At 40.0% G+C, this 21,257-nt stretch overlaps 1 protein-coding gene across 1 annotated transcript in view; it reads right to left on the bottom strand.

Moving 5' to 3' along the window:
- The window catches only part of LOC149150995 (uncharacterized), a gene marked incomplete at its 5' end in the record, with an annotated part of 307,727 nt that overhangs the window by 91,861 nt on the left and 194,609 nt on the right, over positions 1-21,257 (bottom strand). Inside the window, one exon of the mRNA XM_089443022.1 lies at positions 11,415-11,542. Within this exon, the coding sequence (XP_089299148.1) occupies positions 11,415-11,542 (128 nt within the window). The remainder of the gene's footprint in view (positions 1-11,414; positions 11,543-21,257) is intronic.

The following is a 21,257-nucleotide window of genomic DNA, read 5'->3' on the forward strand; positions in this document are numbered from 1 at the left end:
TGGCTACAGATTTAAATTTCCACTTCTATGGTTATCTGGTCAGCAATACAAGGGTCAGTTTGGATTATCAAAGAAAGAAGAGGCGGCAGCATGGAGGCAAATACAGACTGTCTGTGGGTTCAGAGACAAGTTTGATGCCACTTTCTATAGCTACTGTCTCAGTAATTTACATTGTTCATCCCAATACTCCGACTCAGATTCAGAGTAAGCATTGCATGAGGACATGCAATCTCTTCAGTCGGGGAGGATGTTAGGACTCCAAATTGACCATTTTGACCTTGTATTTTTGCTATAATATTACTATTTTTCAGTTCATAAGTTGAAAGCTTTGATTACATAATGACCTAATCACCCCAAGGTATGAAGTAACTCTCCGCATGACTATGTGTTTAATTATTCATTACATATTCATGTTATCTTTATATTTATCTTTGGAAAAGCTAACTAAGTTGATAAGTAACCGTTGAACTGTCTAAAGTCTGCAGAAATTATAATTCATAGTTGCTGTAACACCAGAAACAGCAACCACGCAGTTGCTGCAACACCAGAAACAGCAACTACGCAGTTGCTACAGCACCAGCAACAGCAACTATCTAAACAGTCACACTGTTGTAACAACATCCTGTAACAAGGATGGATTTCTTATTTTTGACAGAAAGGTTTAACTGAATGAACTATGACAGTCTATTGTAATACATGTCTCCTCTATAAAGAGACATCTACATTAGAGAAGGGGGGGAGAAAAACAAGTTGTAAGGGAAGTTTTGAGAGACAAACAGCAAAGTCTGAACTTTTATTGTAACTGGATCTTTTGGCAGATGAATAGAAAATTGTTCTGAGCACCTAATCCAGCATTTGTGTTCTGGGGAATCTTGTGAGAGGGACAGGGCCCACCTTCTTCACAAGATTCACCCATTTATTTTCTGTCAAGTGTGTAAGTGTGTTTGGTAATTTCTTTTTGCTGGTACTCTGTTTTGGATTTTGTAGCATTACCTCTGATAATTTCCTTTTTGCTGGTACTCTGTTTTGTTAATCGTTTGAAGCTGTAAACGAATACTTCACCGGTGAATTAGAATTGCAGTGTGTATTAGCAATCTGGTTACAGGGGCAGGTGTTGAACGTCCTTACCTGGAGGATAGGGTCCTGATCCTCTGCTAACAGAGCATCCATCACTTTTCTTTTCAGATTTGTAATCTTAGTTAACTGCTTTCATTTTATCTTTGCAATGCACTGTTATAACATAGTGTGAGAATTGTGTATACTACAGCTTTTTAATGCTTTTAGAGTTAAGTACATACAGTATGTGGTAGCCTTTGAAATAAAAGATTTTCCCAGGTTGACAAATTAATGTGGTACTTGATTGTTTAATCAATAAACAATTCAACTAGCCAACATTATAGCCTACAAAACTTAACTTAATTATACACGAGTGACCACGTATAGATCATGTGTTGAAATAAAAATCCCAACTCCACGTCATGTGCTCATTGCTCACTACACCTTCGAGGTCTGAAAGGAGGGAAAGCTCGATTAATACTCTGGTCAACAATGAAGTTTGAACACATATAAATTTATAGTTCATAAACTACCTTATGTGAAGTTTGAACATGATCAAACTTGTTTGAAGTTAATAATTAATCCAAAATGGATCTAACATAGACTTCTAAGTCTATGAATTTCCCTCACAGAGGAAAAATGGAAGTCAAAGGATGCTCCTGGAAATAGTCTCATCGTAGAGATCTCTTCATTCTGAATCTAATGCAATTTGAATGGGCGAAAACGGACTTCGGATGAAAGAGATATTGTAAAAATAAAATTGCCCATTGTCCTTTGAAAATGAGGCATTTTCTTGTTAAATGGGATATAGTTATTTCAGTAGTATCTGTTGATAACTTAAACATCACAAGTAGCAAGGTCAGCACAAATAAGGTGATAAAATCTGATTAGTGCACAGCCTTTTATTGACATAACTTAGGCCTCTTGCATTGTTGCCTGCATGTAGAACTTCGGCACACTAAAGCTTGTATGCTTGCTTTCCAAACTAAGAATGTTAAATGTCTGTTGGACAAATTTTGCAGGGCAGATTACAAGGCAACATATACAGCTACTGAAGTTGGACTGAAAGTACCAACCAACATTGACTCAACCAGAAAAATGAGGCAATGTATAAAAGGTTGGTGGACAGCTTGATTCACCTTCCGGAAACAAGGCAGGATACGAGTTCAGAAACTAAAATTGAATGCCGGAATGCAAACAAAAGGATTTGAGACATGTGGAGGGGACTTGGGATTTGGCATCCTGTGGAATAGAGTGAAGGATTTCCATTTCAAAGGACTTATAGATTCCATATGATAGGTTCTGCCAATGACAGGGAATCTAAAAGTTATATTTTCAGTGGCGGTGCAGGCATTGCTTCTTGGCTGAGAAAAAGGAAACAAACTTTAGCTATCTCGATTCTCTTGCTCAGAATCAAAATATAGAGCCACAATAATGACAGCTTGTGAGGCACTGTGGTTGCAAAGAATAATTGAAGATATGCAAGTAGAACAATCTAGCGTAACTGTCCTTTATTGTGATAATCAAAGTTTGTTGAGGTTGGAAAAGAATCCAGTGTTTCATGGCCAGGCAAAGCATTTAATGAGCCACTTTATATAATGTGTGTCTGGATATGCTCAATTAACATATATACATGTACACTTTTAGTAGTGAATCATGACAATATAAAGACTTGGACTCTCAAGGTCTCACTAAGACCGATATAATAATTCATATAAACATTCAGGTTCACAAGGTCTCTCACTAAGACCAACAGCGATCCCGAAAGTTTGTGTGCATATTAAAAGAGTCATCCTGCTGTGTACTATAAAAATGAAGAATAATTAGAGAACTTGAGCTGCAGAAACAAAAATAACTGTACAATGGTATTCATTGGTAAAAATAAATTGATTTTTCTTGAATATATATCTATATATATATATATATATATATATTTTGTATTTTTCATCGTCCTAACTCTACTCCTGAGTCTTTGCCAAGGCATTAAAACAATCAATATTGTGGCTGTGGCCATAGTCTAACCACCTCCTGGAAGAGCAGTTCGGCCCAGGGAGTAAGTCAATGAGATAACCAAGATAGAGGCTATCCCAAGGACTATGCCAGGAAGTCATGGGCTCTGATTTCTTCATTTTCACATAAGAATGTTGTCGACAAGGTAAGTCTTTGGCAAGTTTCTGGCCAAAGCGAGCCAAGTCTGGTGACATTGGTATTTGGTAAGTTGTAGATAGTGGAGACACTGAGCTGCAGTAATGTGAAATTCAGGAGCAAACTGCAGACATTTCTACTATAGATCTTCGTGTAGTATAGTTCAGGGTTGCAGGGGAGCGGCTCCCCTCACCCAACCCGCTCCCGAAGCACGCTCCCTTCGGGAGTGACCTCGGGAGCGCGCTCCCAAAATTGCTCCCTAATCTTTTTTGCAAAAAAAAATTGCAGTAACATTCCAGATGCAATATTTTTTCAAAGAATTGAGTGGGGCAGCTTAATGATCAAGATTATGGACCTAGTATTGATATGTGATTCATAGTAATGTTAAATTCTTAAAGTAAGAGTGACAGTCTCCTTAATCTTCATTTTCATAATGAAGATTAGAAAATGAAGATTAGGGAGAATGTCACTTTTACTTAAAACATTACCATGAAATGACTTGGGATGTTTGAGAGTGGTTCCAACCTCATTGGATTTCACATGGAGAAAGTAGAATTTTAGATCTCATTCAAAATCCAGCAGACTTATCAGTTTTTCGGGATTTCAAGATTGGGGGGATTGCAATGTTTCCATTGGATTTTGTCATGTATTAGGATATGGAACTCGTATTTAATCAAGAGCACCAATCCCTCTATGTACCTTGATGTTAGTGACATTGGCTGTCGAACTCCTCTATCATGACCCCACTAAAAATGTACCCATCACTCAAACAAAATCTTGACTTGTCATGCTATATTTTTTCTATCTTATGTTAATGCTTAGAGGGTGATATTAATGACAAAGATCCCAATACAGATCTAGAGGTACTAACAAAGATACCTCTGGATATTAATGCTTAGAGGGTGATATTAATGACAAAGATCCTGATTTTCCAACAAGACTAAAAAAATAGACATTTATCGTGGTGGCAAGAGGCCCAAGCATTAGCAATAGAAAATAGATTTACTTGTCTTTTCTAGTTTCTAGTAGTTTTTATATCTGTTGACTCTTTCATATTTATTATGATATTTTTTGTAAACAATATATGACAATTTAAGTTTGAAGTTTAATGTTGACAATTATAACTCATTGGTAATGAATTATGAATATGATGCTTCGTGAAAGTTGAAAGGTGCTTCATTTCATTTCATTTTATAAAATTTCATTTCATGTTAGATATTCTTTGTTGTAGTAGTTACACTTAGCTTACAAGTACAACTTTGGTGATCAATGATAATAAATGTTATACATTGAATGTTGAAAGCTTGAGACTTTAAGATTAATGAATCATGAGACTCAATCTATGGAATGTTACTAACTTGGTATGTGGTTGATGAAGATTATAACTTCTAGATGATTGATGTTATATGGTTCAATCTATGTTTTTATGCTTTTCATATCTAATTCATCATTCTACATGCTTTTGTTGACATATATGTTGAATTTTCTAAGTCTAACTGTTAGAAACCCTTCATGTACTGAACTGATTTATTCCTACCTACTTGTTCTGTTAATTAACAAGTTATTTACCATGGAAATACTGGGAATAAATACAAGTACATGCTCAACACATTACAGATCATCAACAGAAAGAAACAGAAACAAGCACACAAGTGACACTGTTGTTTTTGGACTAATGTCCCCGAAAAAACCCAAATCGGGAAAACCGGTGCAACTATCTGAGGGTTTTATTATTAAGCAGTTCTTTTCTGAGTACACTGGGTGCCAAACAGCCTAACTCGACAAAGATAAAAAAATCTAGTAACAATACCTCTCTTCAGAAACAGGTATTCGGAAACCCTGTTCCACAAAATCCCTCTGCACACAATCTGAAGCTCAGTGTCAGCCCTGCTGGCCTCTACGTCAACCTACTGAGGCTTTGCGCAACCTCTCTGGCTCTTTGCATCACTCCTGCAAACTCTGCGTGGATGACGCAGGCCCTTCTGGCTCTGCGCAGTCTCTGCTGCCTCTGCGTGGCTCCCTCTGGCTCTGCGTCTGCCTCTCTCTACTTTTGCGCTGGTCTCTCGGCATTGTCCATGCCTCTCTGCCTTGTACTCACTGCCCCTCGCTGCAACTGATCACTGAATAGAATAGAATGAATGATCACTCTGGTGTATTTTCCAAGTGACTAGACCCTCAAGCCTCCTTTTATACTTTTCTCATTGACAAATCAACGGCCGAGATTAAGTCCCTAATCGACGGCTAAGATTAGATCTGGCTTGTTCCATGTCTTTTGGACCATTCTAACACAGTTTTGTATTAATTCACATTAATAGTTTAATTTCCCTAAGTTAGACTTAGAGACTCCATTAAAAATATTAATTATTTTAATATCTCCCAAACTGTTTAGAATCTGCCCGAACCCTTTCTGAGTATTGGAGATCTCATGTGCCGTAACCTCCAACAAATTTTGTGGCTAGAGCACATCCGATGCTACCCCAAATCAACGCTCCCTCTTAGCGAGGATTGTACTCTAGCAATACTCCTTACTGAGTATCACCCTGATCATCTAGCATCGGGTCCCTGTGTTGATGCTAGGCCTGCTGCCCATCATCCTCTGCAATGTTGCATCCTGTATTGCTGCCCATAGCTCTGCGACTACCATTGTTGCATCTGTACGACAGCTCCCTCTGCATTCGTGTTGCTGCCAATGGCCCTGCCACTACCACTACTGCGTCTGCACTGCATCTCCTCTCATCATGCTGCATCGTGCTGCCCATAGCACTACCACTGCTAACTGTTGCACTACAACTCAGTTACTGAGAAGTAAGTAACTGATCTCCCAACTCTGACCTCTCTGTCCGCTAGAGTACTCTTGATGCTGAAACTCCCTCTGCCACTGACAAGTGCTCTGTCTCTAACCTCTGCGCTACTGCAACACCTTCCTACATCTCGCACTGTTGCACACCTCTCTGTGCCATCCTGCACTGGTGCAACATTCCCGTGCCTCTCGCATTGTTGCACCCTGCTAGCCTTGCGTTGTCCTGGGAATTCTGCACTGTAGCTCTCTCTGTCGCTTCATCCGCATCTGTCTCTACCCACATCTACCAGTCCTGCGACTCCTCTTCGAGGCACCCGTAGCAAGGTATGATCCAAGAGGTTGGGTACTTCGAGGATCCTACCCCTCATCGCTTGTAGTCCGTCTGACTACAGCTCAATGTTTCCCCACTTCCGCTCAAGTGGCGTGTGTGCACTCATGGCACAGTCATCCTCTATCTCCACTTCCTTCTTTGCCCTTGCTGGCGCTGCCTTGGTCTCGGAGCCCTCTCCCTTACTCTTCTTCCTTGGACATTGGGTCGCATAATGACCCAGCTCCCCACAGTGGAAGCATTTGACCTTGAAGAGGTCCTTCTTCTTATGTTTCTCATGCTTTCCCTCAGATGCCAGGGCAACATCCTCCTCCTCCTCCTTCTTGACTCTAATCCCCTTGCTACTGCTTCCCGCTTTTCTTAGCCTTTTGATCTCTTCTTGGCAAAGAGCCACCCACACTTCCTCCCAATGTGGAAGGGTCACTCTGCCCAATATACTCTAGACAAATACCTCCTAGTCTTTTGAGACTGCGTTTAGGGTTGTTCTCACCATCAATTCCTAATCTGACGTGGGCCCTATGGAAGTCAGCTGATCCCAGATCTCATTCAATCAACCAAGGAAGGTGTCGATTGGTTCTTCCTTCTTCATCTGGTATGACCGCAACTGGTTTTCTAGTAACATCCTTCTCTGCACAGAAGTATGCTGGTACAATTTCTTTAGGGCCTCCCACATCTCATTTGCCATTTCCTTCTTGGCAATGTGTGGTACTATATGGTCCTTGACCCCGTCAAGGATGATGCTATTGGCCCTCGCCATTGCCTCCTCGTACTTGTCATTATTAGCTGGGTCAACTGGGATCGCTATCGTCCTCAAGACGAAGTGCTTGACACAATTTCTGTAAGGTACGGATAAGATTCTGGCCTTCCAGACTGGGAAGTTTGAGGCTCCGTCCAGCCTGTCCTGGTCTCTTACTTCGTGTAGTGCCATGCTGCTCTTCTACTTCCCTCTTGGAAGTTCTCGATGTGACTCCCTCTGAGCCTTGATTTCCCTCCTGGAAACCCTTTTGTCAATGTCGAGATGCCCCCTACTCTAATCGTCTGTTCAACTGCACCATTGATCCGGATTTCTCGGCTAGAAACCCTCGGTAGCAACTCCCTCCTCCTTGGTCTTGCCCTGTTAGGTACTGTTCTGACTACAGTACCCCACCAGCTCCACTCTGCAACTTACCCACAGCCTCCTAAACCCTAGCAAACTAAAGGTTAGAGCTCTTAGGCTCTGCGCAATGCCGGCACCAGCAAATCAGCTTCCTCAGCAAACTGCGTCAGCCCTCCTGGCCTCTGTGTGGCTCTGCGTGAGCCTCTCTTTCCCTCCCTCAGCCTTTGCACTGCCTCTTCTTGGCTCGAACTTCATGGCGCAGGCACTTCGTCACCCCTTCCTTGCCGCTTCTCTGCTAGGAATAGCGTTTGTCACTCGGGACAACTGTTTTCTGTTGTTGCTGCTCTGCTTGATTGATGTCCTCAATTCTCTAGTGATCTGCAACCACACTCTGATACCATGTTGAAGTTTCTAAGTCTAATTGTTAGAAACCCTTCATGTACTTTACTGATTTATTCCTACCTACTTGTTCTGTTAATTAACAAGTTACTTACCATGGAAATACTGGAAATAAATACAAGTACATGCTCAACACATTACAGATCATCAACTAAAGGAAACAGAAACAAGCACACAGGTGACACCGTTGTTTTTGGACTAATGTCCCCGGAAAAACCCAAAGCAGGAAAACCAGTGTAGCTATCTGAGGGTTTTATTATTAAGCAGTTCTTTTCTGAGTACACTGGGTGCCAAATTGGCTAACCTGGCAAAGATAAAAAAATCTGGCAGCGATACCTTTCTTCAGAAACAAGTATTCGAAAAGCCTGTTCGACGAAATCCCTCTGTGGCACAATCTGAAGCTCAGCGTCAACCCCGTTGGCCTCTGCATCAACCTGAAACCCTCTGTGTCAGCCAACTGAGGCTCTATGCAACCTCTCTGGCTCTCTGCATCACTCCTGCAGCCTCTGCGTGGATGACGCGGGCCCTTCTGACACTGCGCATTCTTTGTTACCTCTGCGTGCCTCCCTCTGGCTCTGCATCTACCTCTCTCTGCTTCTGCACTGGTCTCTCGGCACTGTCCCTGCCTCTCTTCCTAGTACTCACTGCCCCTCGCTGCAACTGATCACTGAATAGAATAGAATCACTGATCACTCTGGTGTATTCTCCAAGTGACCCTCAAGCCTCCTCTTATACTTTTCTCGTTGACAGATCAACAGCCGAGATTAAGTCCCTAATCGACGGCTAAGATTAGATCTGGCTTCATCCATGTTTTTTGGACCATTCTAACACAATTTTATATTAATTCACATTAATATTTTAATTTCCCTAAGTTTAGACTTAGGGACTCCATTAAAAATATTAATTATTTTAATATCTCCAAAACTGTTTAGAATCTACGCAAACCCTTCCTGGGTATTGGAGATCTCATGTGCCCTAACCTCTCCACCAAATTTCGTGACTAGAACACATCCGATGCTACCCCAAATCAACAATATATGCATCAAATATATATATATATATATATATATATATATATATATATATATATATTCACTCCCTGATTCACTCCCAAACTGGGATCTTCTGAAAATGTCGCTCCTGCTCCTCAGTAACCTCGGTATAGTTTCACGTATGACCATCATTGTACAGAAATTTTTAGTGTAGTACAGAAGATCTACAGTTTCATGTAGTTATACTTGCCTTCATGGATCATCTCGCTCATGAGATATAATGTACATATCTTATCTTTATGATAGACTTATGCAATCAGCTTTCTCTTCTCTGCAACTCTGTATCACTTTGTATATGTGCAGAATTTTATAGTACAGAATATCTACAGTTCCCAATGGGTCGACACTGACCAATAAAATCAGCCTATATTGCGTAACTCCATAAAAGTGCTCCATAAACAGCTTTTGCAATTTCAACTTGTTCAGTGCATCAAGGATCATAATTTATGTTGACTTTGTATGAGTAATCACCGACCTTATCGATTCTTTATTTAGCTGTAATTCCTTATTTCGTTGCATCTATTATTTAGCTGTGTAATCTTACTTTCCTTCATGGACCAGCTTTCTCACAGCTGATAAGACATAATGTCAGAATCTTATATTTATGATGGAAGTCTTCAATTAGATTTCTATTGCTCTCTAACTCTGCATTACTTTGTGTGTGTGTTTAAAATTTTATAGTACAAAAGGTACAGTTCCCAATGGCTATTGTGCCCAATCAAATCAGCCAAAATTGCAAAATTCCACGAGGTTGCTCCCTTGACATTTTTTACACTTTTGAACTCTTAATTGCATCAAGAAACATAATTTATGTTTACTTTTGATGAGATATCGTGGATCTATTAATTCCTAAAATATCTCAATTACGAACAATCCAAATTGGTCACTGGTAAGTTGTACAAGAGGTCTTCCTCATGTAGTCAAAATCCAAACAGTAATCTTGCAAACTCTACCACATTGTAATTGGCATAACAAGCCAGATTTGCACAATATAGTCATTCTATAACACAACATTTATCCACCACTGCATTGTCAGTGATGTACTTGTTAGAAAATCGGAAAGGCAGAAATATTTTCTTATGTTGATAATTACTTGTGATATATTTGAGTTCTTATTAACTTTCTTATGTTCTTCTTTTATCCTTGTTTCATCAAAGCAATTGTCAAAATCAAAACAAGAAGATCGAAGACACCAAATGTAGGCACTCTGCCAGGGCTAAAACCCCTATATAGGGGAAAACACAGTCAAACTCTTCCACTAGCAAATTCAAGTTGAGATAGACCTAAAGACCTTCCTCCTCCACCAAGTCAGCCTTTCAATATAATTCAACAACCTTCAATAGTCTCTTCTTGTCCAGCAGCTATAACCCAGCAACAACCCAGAATTTCAGCCCAGCTTCAGCACTGCAGTTTCAGCCCCTCCAGCAGCTCAACAACTTCACACGTGAGAGAGAGAGAGAGAGAGAGAGAGAATTTTGACTTCTTGTGCGTGATAGAGATCTTCTTCACCTTTGCTAGCCCTTTCCTCTTCTTCTCTTGAATTTCGCACTTTTACATTATGACATGGACAAAGATACTTGACATAAAACCTAGAAGCCTTCAATGGAGTCTTTGACCTAAAAACAATTGACCCAAGCATGAAACCCATGCTTTAATAAGTGAATTTCTTTAATAATAAAATTTTCTTTTCTTTTCTTTTAACAAATACATTACATCATAACTCAAATATAATTATGAAGACTGACACTACTTACATTCTTCAACAGTACTTGAATCCATGGCCATTCCTAATGCCTACAACGCAATAGATATTTGTGCTATGCCTGAAAAACCTAATCCTAGCATCCTTAAACCTCTGGCATTTTTCCTCTTCAGTTGACTTTATTTGCAGATGTCATACAGATGCATCTGGAGCAGTTCTGTGAGTGTATGTGTCACCCTGTTACAGGTTACATTGAGAATTGATGAACTTCCAAAAAGAAACAATCTACTTTGCACTTCTGCAATGTATGTTATAGTATTAATGGCTGCAATCAAAAATAAATTCAAAACACAAAACAGAACTTGCCAAACCTCAGATATTGGTGAATTAAAAGGCAATTTTTGAATTTAATGACCACGCGTTTTGTAATATAAATCATTAACATTCATTTCGTGTTTGTTGAACTTTAAAAAAATACCATATATATTTGTTTGGCATACTTGTGGACAATCTACAATGTTCTAACAGGATCAGGAAGTTATAACAAAATTTGCTTAACTCTCTTTGACAATATTAACGTTAAATTTTATCACATTTTTTACACCAACAAGTTTTTTCTGAATTTCAATGTTGCCAAAATCACACAGGAACAAGAACCAACCTGCTTCAGTTATAGTTCAAAAATTAAAGAGAGTAAAACATAAAACATAGAATACAGAACAATTTGAAAAAGAATAAGCCTAAATCCAAAACAGCCAGAAATAGATTAAGTTAATTCACAACTGAGACATATTTGTTCCTCGAGGCAAACTTTGAGCAGTAATCTTGTCACTTACCTTTGGCATGCTTGAAAATACGCAGAACCTGGCAGCTTACAGTATCCCAAACACGTACAGTACAGTCTTCGGACCCAGAAACTAACAGAACCCCATCCATGCTAAATGCTAATGCTGTGACTGCTCGGCTGTTGTATAGAATCGATCCCACAAGAAACTAGATGAGCATTGCTGTTCAAAATGACTATATATTTTGCAGCAAAACAAATATTTACTATAAACATAACCTCGCAAATCTAACATCAATAGAAATAACAAGCAATGGACCCCCTCAAATTTGCAAGTACTTTAATAATATTTACTAAAAACATAGCCTCACCCAATTTTACATCAATAGAAATAAAAAGCAATGGACCCCTTCAAATTTGCAAATACTTTAATAATCATCAGCATGGAGCCAACCAATAAAATATACATAACTTTCAGTTTAAAATTTATTAATGATCACTCCCCCATGATGGATGCCCAACCGTGGGACCTGAGCCCCCAAGTAAATATGAGTACACCAAATCTGAGTGTAGGCATCTGTGCGCCCCCAGCTGGCAGTTCACATGCAACATTGATCAAAGGTGGATGTCGAAGACAGCGGTGAGGTATGTGAGTTATGATGCATCATGGAGATTAGTGAGCAGGAGTCCCTGGAAGGACAATCCAACCTACTGGCCGCCTGCAACCTAGTTACAAGTTTAATTATGGAGAATCTCAGGAATCATTACCTGAAATGAAGGGGGAATGCAAGGTCCTGGACTGTTTGTTTAAATTGGTTAGACATCTGTTGGGGGAAGCAACATAACAGGTTAGCTGTGAGTTCATTAAACTACTGCCATCTCCTAAGAGCATTTTCTCACCTTTTTAGGGAGCTTTCCTTGGAGCTTCCTTCCAATTAAGCTTGGGAAGTTCCTGGACTCTCTGTGGCCAGCTTGATGTGCATTTACAGAAAGTCATGTCCCTGCTTGTAGATTTCATTGTGACCTTTGGTGTAAAGGTGCAATTTTGTGGATGTGAGCTCATCGACTCCAGGCCTGGGCTTCAGGTGCGACTGCGCTTTGGCTTGGTGGTAATCTCCATATCTTCTAGTTCATTCTTCCCTGGTTTTTCAGTACAGCATTCTCCATTCAAGGCTTGTTTTGTTGGCTGCTTGTTTTATTGTCAGTTATTTAGTCTGTTATAACATTGGGGATTGTTTTACTGTAACTCTCTTACTGAAGGTTACTTGAGAGCGGGAACGAAAACAGGAGCGGGAGCAAAAATGGGAGCGGGAGTGACATTTTCAGAAGCTCCCGGTTTGGGAGCGAATCCCAAAGCGTTTTTTATATAATATATAGATTTTTTATATTTTGATGCATATATGTCAACAAAAACATGTAGAATGATGAATTAGATATAAAAAAAAATAAAAAACATAGATTGAACAATATAACAACAATCATCTAGAAGTTATAATCTTCATCAACGACATCCACAAGTTAGTAACATACAACATATTGAGTCTCACGAATCATGAGACATCAATCTTAAAGTTTCAAGCTTCCAAAATTCAATATATAACATTTGACATTATTGATCACCAAAGTTGTACTTGTAAGCTAAGTGTAACCATTACAACAAATAATATCTAACATGAAATCAAATGAAACAACTTTCAACTTTCACAAAGCATCATATATTCATAATTCATTACCAATGAGTTATAATTGCCAACTTCAAACTTCAAACTTAAATTGTCATATATTGTTTACAAAAAATATCATAATAAATATGAAAGAGTCAACAGTTATAAAAACTACTAGAAGCTAGAAAAGACAAGTAAATCTATTATCTATTGCTAATGCTTGGGTCTCTTGCCGTCGCGAGAAATGTCTAATTTTTTAGTCTTGTTGGAAAATCAAGATCTTTGTCATTAATATCACCTCATTAACATAAGATAAAAAAACACAGCATGTCAAGTCAAGATTTTGTTCGAGTGATGGTTACATTTTTAGTAGGGTCATGATAGAGAAGTTCGACAACCAATGTCACTAACATCAAGGTACATAGAGGGATTGGTGCTCTTTATTAAATATGAGTTCCATACCCTAATACATGACAAAATCCAATGGAAACATTGCAATCCCCCCAATCTTGAAATCCTGAAAACTGATAAGTCTGCGGGATTTTGAATGAGATTTAAAATTCTACTTTCTTCATATGAAATTCAATGAGGTCGGAACCACTCTCAAACATCCTGAGTCATTTCATGGTAACAAAAATGAAGATGAACGAAAATGTCACTTTATTCTTAAACATTACCATGAATCACATATCAATACTAGGGCCATAGGCTTGATAATTAGGCTGACCCACTAAAAAAATATATTTCTTTGAAAAAAATTGCATTTGGAATGTTACTACAAAAAAAAAATGCAAAAAAGGTTAGTGAGCAAAAATTTCGCTCCCGGACTCGGTCCCGAAATTTGCTCCCATGTAAGAGCGATTTCGAAAGCACGCTCCCTGGTCACTCCCAAAGGGAGCGTGATTCGGGAGCAGGTTCGAGGGGGGGAGCACTCCCCTGCAACCCTGCTCTTACTCTTAACTTAGTTCTCGGTTTTCCCTGTTACTCCCTGTCGTTTGTGGTTTCTATATGAAAGCACCTCTAAAGGTCTACCTGCGATAACTCTTCCTCCAGTATTGTTTTCTGTTTACCCTTTCCCTGAATTTCACCCCACCCCCCCAGATTCTGGAACAGCTAGTCTTAGCTCTCTCCTTCCTATGGCTCAGAACAGAATTTCTTTGGGAAGAAGAAGAGGGAAAGGGGGCAGAGCTACTCCCTCGGCAAGTTCTAATGCCCCTTGTTCGTCTTCCTCCCATCCTTGTGTCCAGATAGCAGCTCATCACTCGAGGGATCAGTCTATGGATATGATTCCTGAGATGGTCAGAGTCCAGACAGACCATCTCTAAGGTGGAAGAGGAAGTTCACTTTGAACGCAGATTCATTCCTGATCAGCAGGTTGTCATGGACACCAGGAACTGGATGTCTGACATTGGCACTTCTACTCGATCTTGACAGACTGCATATATGCAGGCAGTCAATATCTACTGGCATATAAAAAAGATTATGGGAAGAGTTCTCATTGACAAATCTGACACTCAGCAAAAGACACTGGTCTGCATTGCAGGGATTCTGGATAAGCTGGATAAATTGGGTACCAAAGTCTCTGTTTTGACTAAGAAAATGGCAGGCCCCTTACCCCATCCAATGAAGATGACTCCCAGCCACCAATTCAGGTGGATCTCCCTCAGGATGACATGATCAGGTGAGCCTGCATTTCTGTTATAGTTTTCTACAGTGGCACTGGTATAGTTCTGACTGTCAATATCTGGCAATCCAATTTTGTTAGTTATACTTTTATTTTAAACAATAAGCTTATACTTTGGCAATATGCTATGTAAAAATTTTGAAACTCTGCTACTGGTCCGGTTTCCCATGCAGCAGACCAGTAGCTTCTGGACATCAGCTATGTATCTCTTTTTCTGCAAATTAATATAAAGTCACTTCCTACCCTTAGAAAACGATTATGGATTTAAGTTAAAACAATAGACATATTGAATATAAGAAAAAATATGGCTGGAAATCACAGAATGGAATCTGTTTTATACATCCTAGACTTGATAATCCAGCCTGATTCACCAATGTGCATCTGTACAGAATCCAGATGCGCATTGTAATTAATGAGTAGAAAAGGGAACGAATTAGGGATCTAACCACTCGTTTAAAAATCCTATTAAAAACAAAAACAGAAAACCTTACATTTATAGGGACTTCAATAAGCCATAATATTGTTTGTTATGAGACTAGTCATTTAATAAATGACAGCATTCATGAATAATAAGCTGGCTCTTACAGGCCATGCTGGACCTCAAACAGAGGTTGAAAGGAGGAAAAGGGAATGCACCACGAATCTCAGGTGCTTTAAACAAAAGGAATGCAGGGTAGTCCACCCTCCAGATGGTGCACTGGTCTATGAAATTAGACCCCACAGGTTGTTCTATTAGGTGCATAAGGATGCAAGGACTAATGGGCCAAGTCAGCCTCCACAACTGAGTATAAATGAACAAGACTACACTAACAACGTTTCGAAGGGTTCAGTTAGGTGATTGTTGTTAAAATATACAGATATATAGGCTTTAATCTAAGTTTCAGGAAACGTGGGTCTAGGATCTGTTTCTGTACGGAAACGAAACGGAAACGGGGAAACCCGTACCGTACAGCCTAGAAACTCGTTTCCGGCCGTACTGGCCCGTTTCTCGAGGAGCAAACGTGGCCAGTACGGCCGGAAACGCATTTATGGGCCGTACGACGGAGTTTCCTCATGCAAATTGACTTTTTTCTTATGTTTTTTTATTATTTTGTTTTCTATTGTTTTATTGGGCGACTAAAGTGGCTTCTAAATTTAATCATAATGTTTAAATGTAATAAATTATAATGTATCATGTATGATTTATGATTGCACATAACATTTCTTAAATGTCCTAAATTCTAATATATCTATATATATATATATTTCCCCAATTCAAAAATTTGGGGAGGTCGCGTTTCGTACCTGTGCCTGTTTCAGAAACTCGTACCTGTTTCCCCGTTTCGTGCAACTTAGGTTTAAATTAACTTTAGGAATAGTGAGACAGATTTAAGCGTCATGTAAAGTTAAAATATGAACTATCAATTTTAGCATAAGATTTACAATACAAGCTTTTTGGCTGTAATTTACTGATAGTGAATTTAAGAGTGATAATAGATTAAAGAACCTCCTAATGATTCCCATGAAGAAACGGCCAAGAAGCAGAACCTTAGTGAAATGGAGCCAGGTAATGCAGAAGACACTGTAGTGATTAACAGTGATGGTGATAGTTATGCTAGATCTTCAAGAATTTCCTTATATTTTCTATGCTACATTGTGTTGTGTTATGTGAGAATGCAATAGCTGTGCATCTCAGAAGGAAAGAACATGGTTTAAAAGCAATGCTTAGGCTTCTTTTTCAGATGCTACCCAATTTTTGTATTATATAGCTGGAGAACCTCAAGTAAGGAAATCTTCGGCCTCCAGCCCTCTTGCTGTAAATTTAAATATCTTAGATTAAAAAAAATGTTTCCGTTAAAAATGTGTATGTTATATTCAAGCACACAAACAGAGAAAAGATATCCATGATGAATAGAAAGGATAAATTGATTGATAAATAACAGTGATTAATCAATGAATGAATTGAATTGATTTACAATGAGCAATAAATTTCAATAAATAATACAAACGTATTTACAGAAATAGAAACAGCAAGTTTCTATTAAGAAATAGAAACAGCAAGTTTCTTCTAAGAAACTGCTAAACCGAATGAGCATTAAACACTAAAATAGCATTATTCTAATACCCTCCCTTAATGCTCAATCTATTTACAACACCTATAGACCCTCTGAATTTTATAAACTTATCAGGACCAAGGGGCTTGGTGAAGATGTCTGCTGGCTGTTCCGTTGTGGGAACATACAGCAACTGAATGGATCCGTCTTCAACAAGCTATCGAATGTAGTGACAATGGGTTTCCACATGCTTTGTCCGTTCATGGAAGACTGGATTCTTGGCAAGTTTGAGCACTCCCTGATTATCACAGAACAAGGGAGTAGGACCTACCTGGGAAACATGCATATCTGCAAGCATACTTCGAAGCCAAACTGCCTCACAAGATGCCTTAATTGCTCCCCAATACTCTGCTTCTATCGAGGAGAGAGCCACTGCCTGCTGCTTCTTACTAGTCCATGTGACAGCATCGGATCCCAGATTAAACACATACCCAGTTGTAGATTTATGGTCATCAACCGAACTAGCCCAGTCAGAATCGATGTAACCACTGAGTGTAGTATCGAAACTCGAGTGTACAGAAGTCCATAATCAGGAGTGCCACGCACATAACGCAGCACATGCTTCGCTGCTATCCAATGATTAGCCTTAGCAGCTGACATGAAGCGTGAAATGTAGCTCACTGCAAAACTGATGTCAGGTCTAGTGGCAGTAACGTAGATGAGGCTGCCCACTAATTGCCTGAATAAAGTTTCATCCACAAGTGGTGAGGATGACTGAGCTAAAAGTTTGAGCCCTGGTTCCATAGGAGTCGTGACAAGTTTGCAATCCTGCATTCTGAACCTGTCCACAAGATTTCTGGCATACTTGGATTGAGAGAGAAAGATGTTGTTCTCAGTCTGCCAGACTTCAACCCCAAAACAGTAATGAAGAAGTCCCAAATCTGTCATATCAAAAGTGTTGCACAAATCCTGATTGATCCCACGGATCAAATGTGCTGAACTGCCAGTAATGATAAGGTCACCCACATAGACAACCACAAATAGAATATCATCACCAGTATGCTTGATATACAGGTTTGCATCAGATGGACTTTGCTGAAAGCCATAGTCTGTTAGGTACTTATCAATTTTCATGTACCAAGCCCGAGGAGTTTGTTTCAGACCATAGAGTGCTTTGACTAATCTACAGACTTTCTGTTCTTGGCTGGCAATCTTGAATCTTGGAGGCTACGTCATGTAGACTTCTTCCTGTAAGTCACCATTCAGAAAAGCACTCTTTACATCCATCTGATGGACTTTCCAACTGAACTGAGCTGCTAAGGGAAGGACGATCCGTATGGTACTCATCTTGGCTATAGGAGCAAAGGTCTCCTCATAGTCTATGCCTTCCTTCTGTGAGAACCCTCGAGCAACAAGGCGAGCCTTGTACTTGTCTAGGGTTACGTCGGCTTTGTATTTCACTTTACACCCATTTGCAGCTAATGGGCTTCTTCCCTGTAGGAAGATCAGAAAGGGTCCAAGTGTGATTCTTCTGAAGACTCTGGAATTTAGCTTCCATAGCCTGTTCCCACTCAGGTATAACCTTAGCCTCTGAATAGCTTTGAGGCTCAAAAACACTGTGTAGGTTAGCCATAAGAGAAAAATTAACTGTAGGCTGGTGTTTGCTCTTATTTCTAGAAGTTCTACCTTCAAGGAGCTCATTATCCCAAAGACCACCAATAGTTTTAGCCCACCATTTAGGCCGAAGAGTAGAAGAACCAATATCAGGAGTAGGTAGAGGAAGCTCAGGAACAACAGGAGCGCAAGAGGAGGATTATTTTCCGGAGGAAGCTCAGGTAGTGCATCATCAAATACTAATGTTGCATCATCCCTCCCATCAGGTGGACCTAACGGAAGAAGAACACTGTGAGGCTGATCCCCAGAGCACTGCTCAGAAGGAGACTGAAAGAATCCTCTGTCTTCATCAAATACTACGTCCCAACTAAAGCTAAGATGACCAGTGTCTATATCTATCAACCTATAGGCCTTGTGGTGATCACTGTACCCTATCATCATGAGTTTCTGGCTTTTGGAATCCAACTTAGAGCGCTTAGCAGCTGGAATCCAAACATATGCAACCGAGCCAAACACTTTGAGGTCACTGATCTTAGGCTTACGACCAGACCAAACCTCTTCTGGAGTCTTCCCCTTAACAGCGTGAGTAGGTGATCGATTAAGAAGATAGACAGCAGTAAACATTGCTTCAGCCCAGAATTTGTTCGGAACACTCTTGTGTTGTAACATGGAACGAGCCATTTCAACAACCGTATGGTTGCGACATTCGACAACACTTTTCTGCTAAGGAGTGTAGGGTGTAGTGAACTGGCGTTTGATGCAATGGATATCACAAAAGTTGGAGAAAGCAGAAGAACAAAATTCCCCCCCATTATCTGCCCTAAGAGTTATGATATTACAGCCAGACTCTTTTTCAACTAAGGACTTAAACTTCTGAAAGATACTAAATACATCAGATTTATGTTTTAGAAAGTACACCCACATCTTTCTACTGAAATCATCTACAATAAGCAAAAAATATTTGCAACCAATAACAGAAGATATATTCATAGGACCACAAATATCAGCATGAATTAACTGGAGTACCTTAGATGCGCACCAAGATTCTCCATCCTTGAATGAAGACCGATGTTGCTTGCCAGCTTGACAGGCGCCACACACTCCCAACTGCTGAGTCTGAATATCAGGTAACCCTGACACAAGTCCCTCCCGAGATAGCTGAGAGAGATATTGAATGTTTAGATGCCCATATCTCTGATGCCACAGAGTGCTGATGGGAGAAACACGAGCTGCTAGAGCCACTTCTGGAGAATCACCAGTGTCAAGAAGCCTGTATAGGCCATGATCTTCTAGGCCAACAGCAACCGTAAGACGAGTTTCCCTGTCAATAATGGAGCACTTGTGTGCACTGAACACCACATCGAGCTGAGGAGAGTTCCTCATAATCTCGTTGACAGACAGCAGATTAATTTCCATACCAGGAACATAGTACACATTCAGGAAGATGAGTGTGCGCCCACCAGACTGGATCTGAACTGTACCTCTGCCAACCACTGTGTACTCCTCACCTCCACCGAATACCACGGAATCACTGAAAGATGAGAAGTCAATAAACCAATCACGCCTGTGAGAGAAATGGCGTGATGCACCAGAGTCAACGTACCAAGCAGAAGACGGGGCATGATCTGAGGACCTCTTAGCCATAAAGGCATAAAAAGCAGATTCCGTCAGCTCGAAATGTTCTGCAACATTCGTTGCCTGATGAGACCATCCCTGTTTCTTCTGTTCAGAAGCAATCCTCTGTCGGCAATCCTTCTTCATGTGACCAAACTTGTGACAATAATTACACTGCACATTTTTCTTCCTAGCAGGATCAAAAGGCCGAGTAGAACCTTTCTGGTGAAAGGACTGAGAGGACTGATATTTGGCAGCAAAAGCATTTTCTGAGGAGGCTCATGAAGCACCACTACCAAGCTGTTGTTTCCAATGATCCTGCTGCAGGAGTTTGGTGCATAACTCCGGAAACTTCAAATCAACATTAGTGGTGGTAATGTTGAGTGTTTCTATGAAGTGTTCATAAGGTTTCGATAGACTTTTCGGAGTGATGACTAGCATATCTTTGTTAGGATATTCCAACACATAGGAAATAGTTAAGTATAACTTGGTCTAGTATAGAGTTAGGTAAAGTGTGTTTCTTTACCTTGTACATTTTGTAACTTACAATCTGACGGTCACGATATGTAGTGATCCGACGGTTCATTCTCTCCTCGGTATTACCGACACTTGATCCGTGGCTTAACACCCGATTGGTCCATGATTTCTATTTAAAGCGCATGGAGGGTCATTTGTAGGGTAATCCGTCTATGAGAGAAGCATATGTAAATTTTCATTCTTTTATTAATAAATTGCCTGAAGTGGCCGCGTTGGCTCAGGCCGTGGACTGTTTCCCTCTTTGAGGGTTTTAACCACGTCAAAATACTGGTGTATTGATCTGTGATCTGTTTGTGAGCGGTGTCCTTTGGTGCTCTGATACCATGTAGGAATTTACAGGGTAAGTTCCTCAGACAGAACTCCTCCATGGTCCGACCAATGGCTTCGAGCTGATCTCAAATGTCTTTAATCTTGTTAAGATGTTCCTATAAAGACATATGTTCGTCCATCATGATGGAGAACAACTGATTCTTTAGAAAGAAAGCTCTGCTCTTGTCAGATGTTTCATGCAATTCCTTCAAATGTTGCCAGATTTCGGCAGCTGTCTTGACGGAAGGAATCTATGGTAACTGATCATCAGTCACAGAGAGTTTGAGAAGCATAACAGCCTCTCGATTTCGATCATCAAACTTATCTTGATCTGTACCAGGTGTACCAGGACGGAGCTCTTTGCCCAAAACGAGCTGGTCAAGATGCCTATATTCAAAAATGGTCAACATTCTCTGTTTCCAGATGTTATAGTTGGTGCC

This window comes from Pinus tabuliformis, chromosome 9 (genome assembly GCF_031772625.1).
Source record: "Pinus tabuliformis cultivar Carrire ecotype Pingquan chromosome 9, CPIR1, whole genome shotgun sequence".
Lineage (NCBI taxonomy): Eukaryota > Viridiplantae > Streptophyta > Pinopsida > Pinales > Pinaceae > Pinus > Pinus tabuliformis.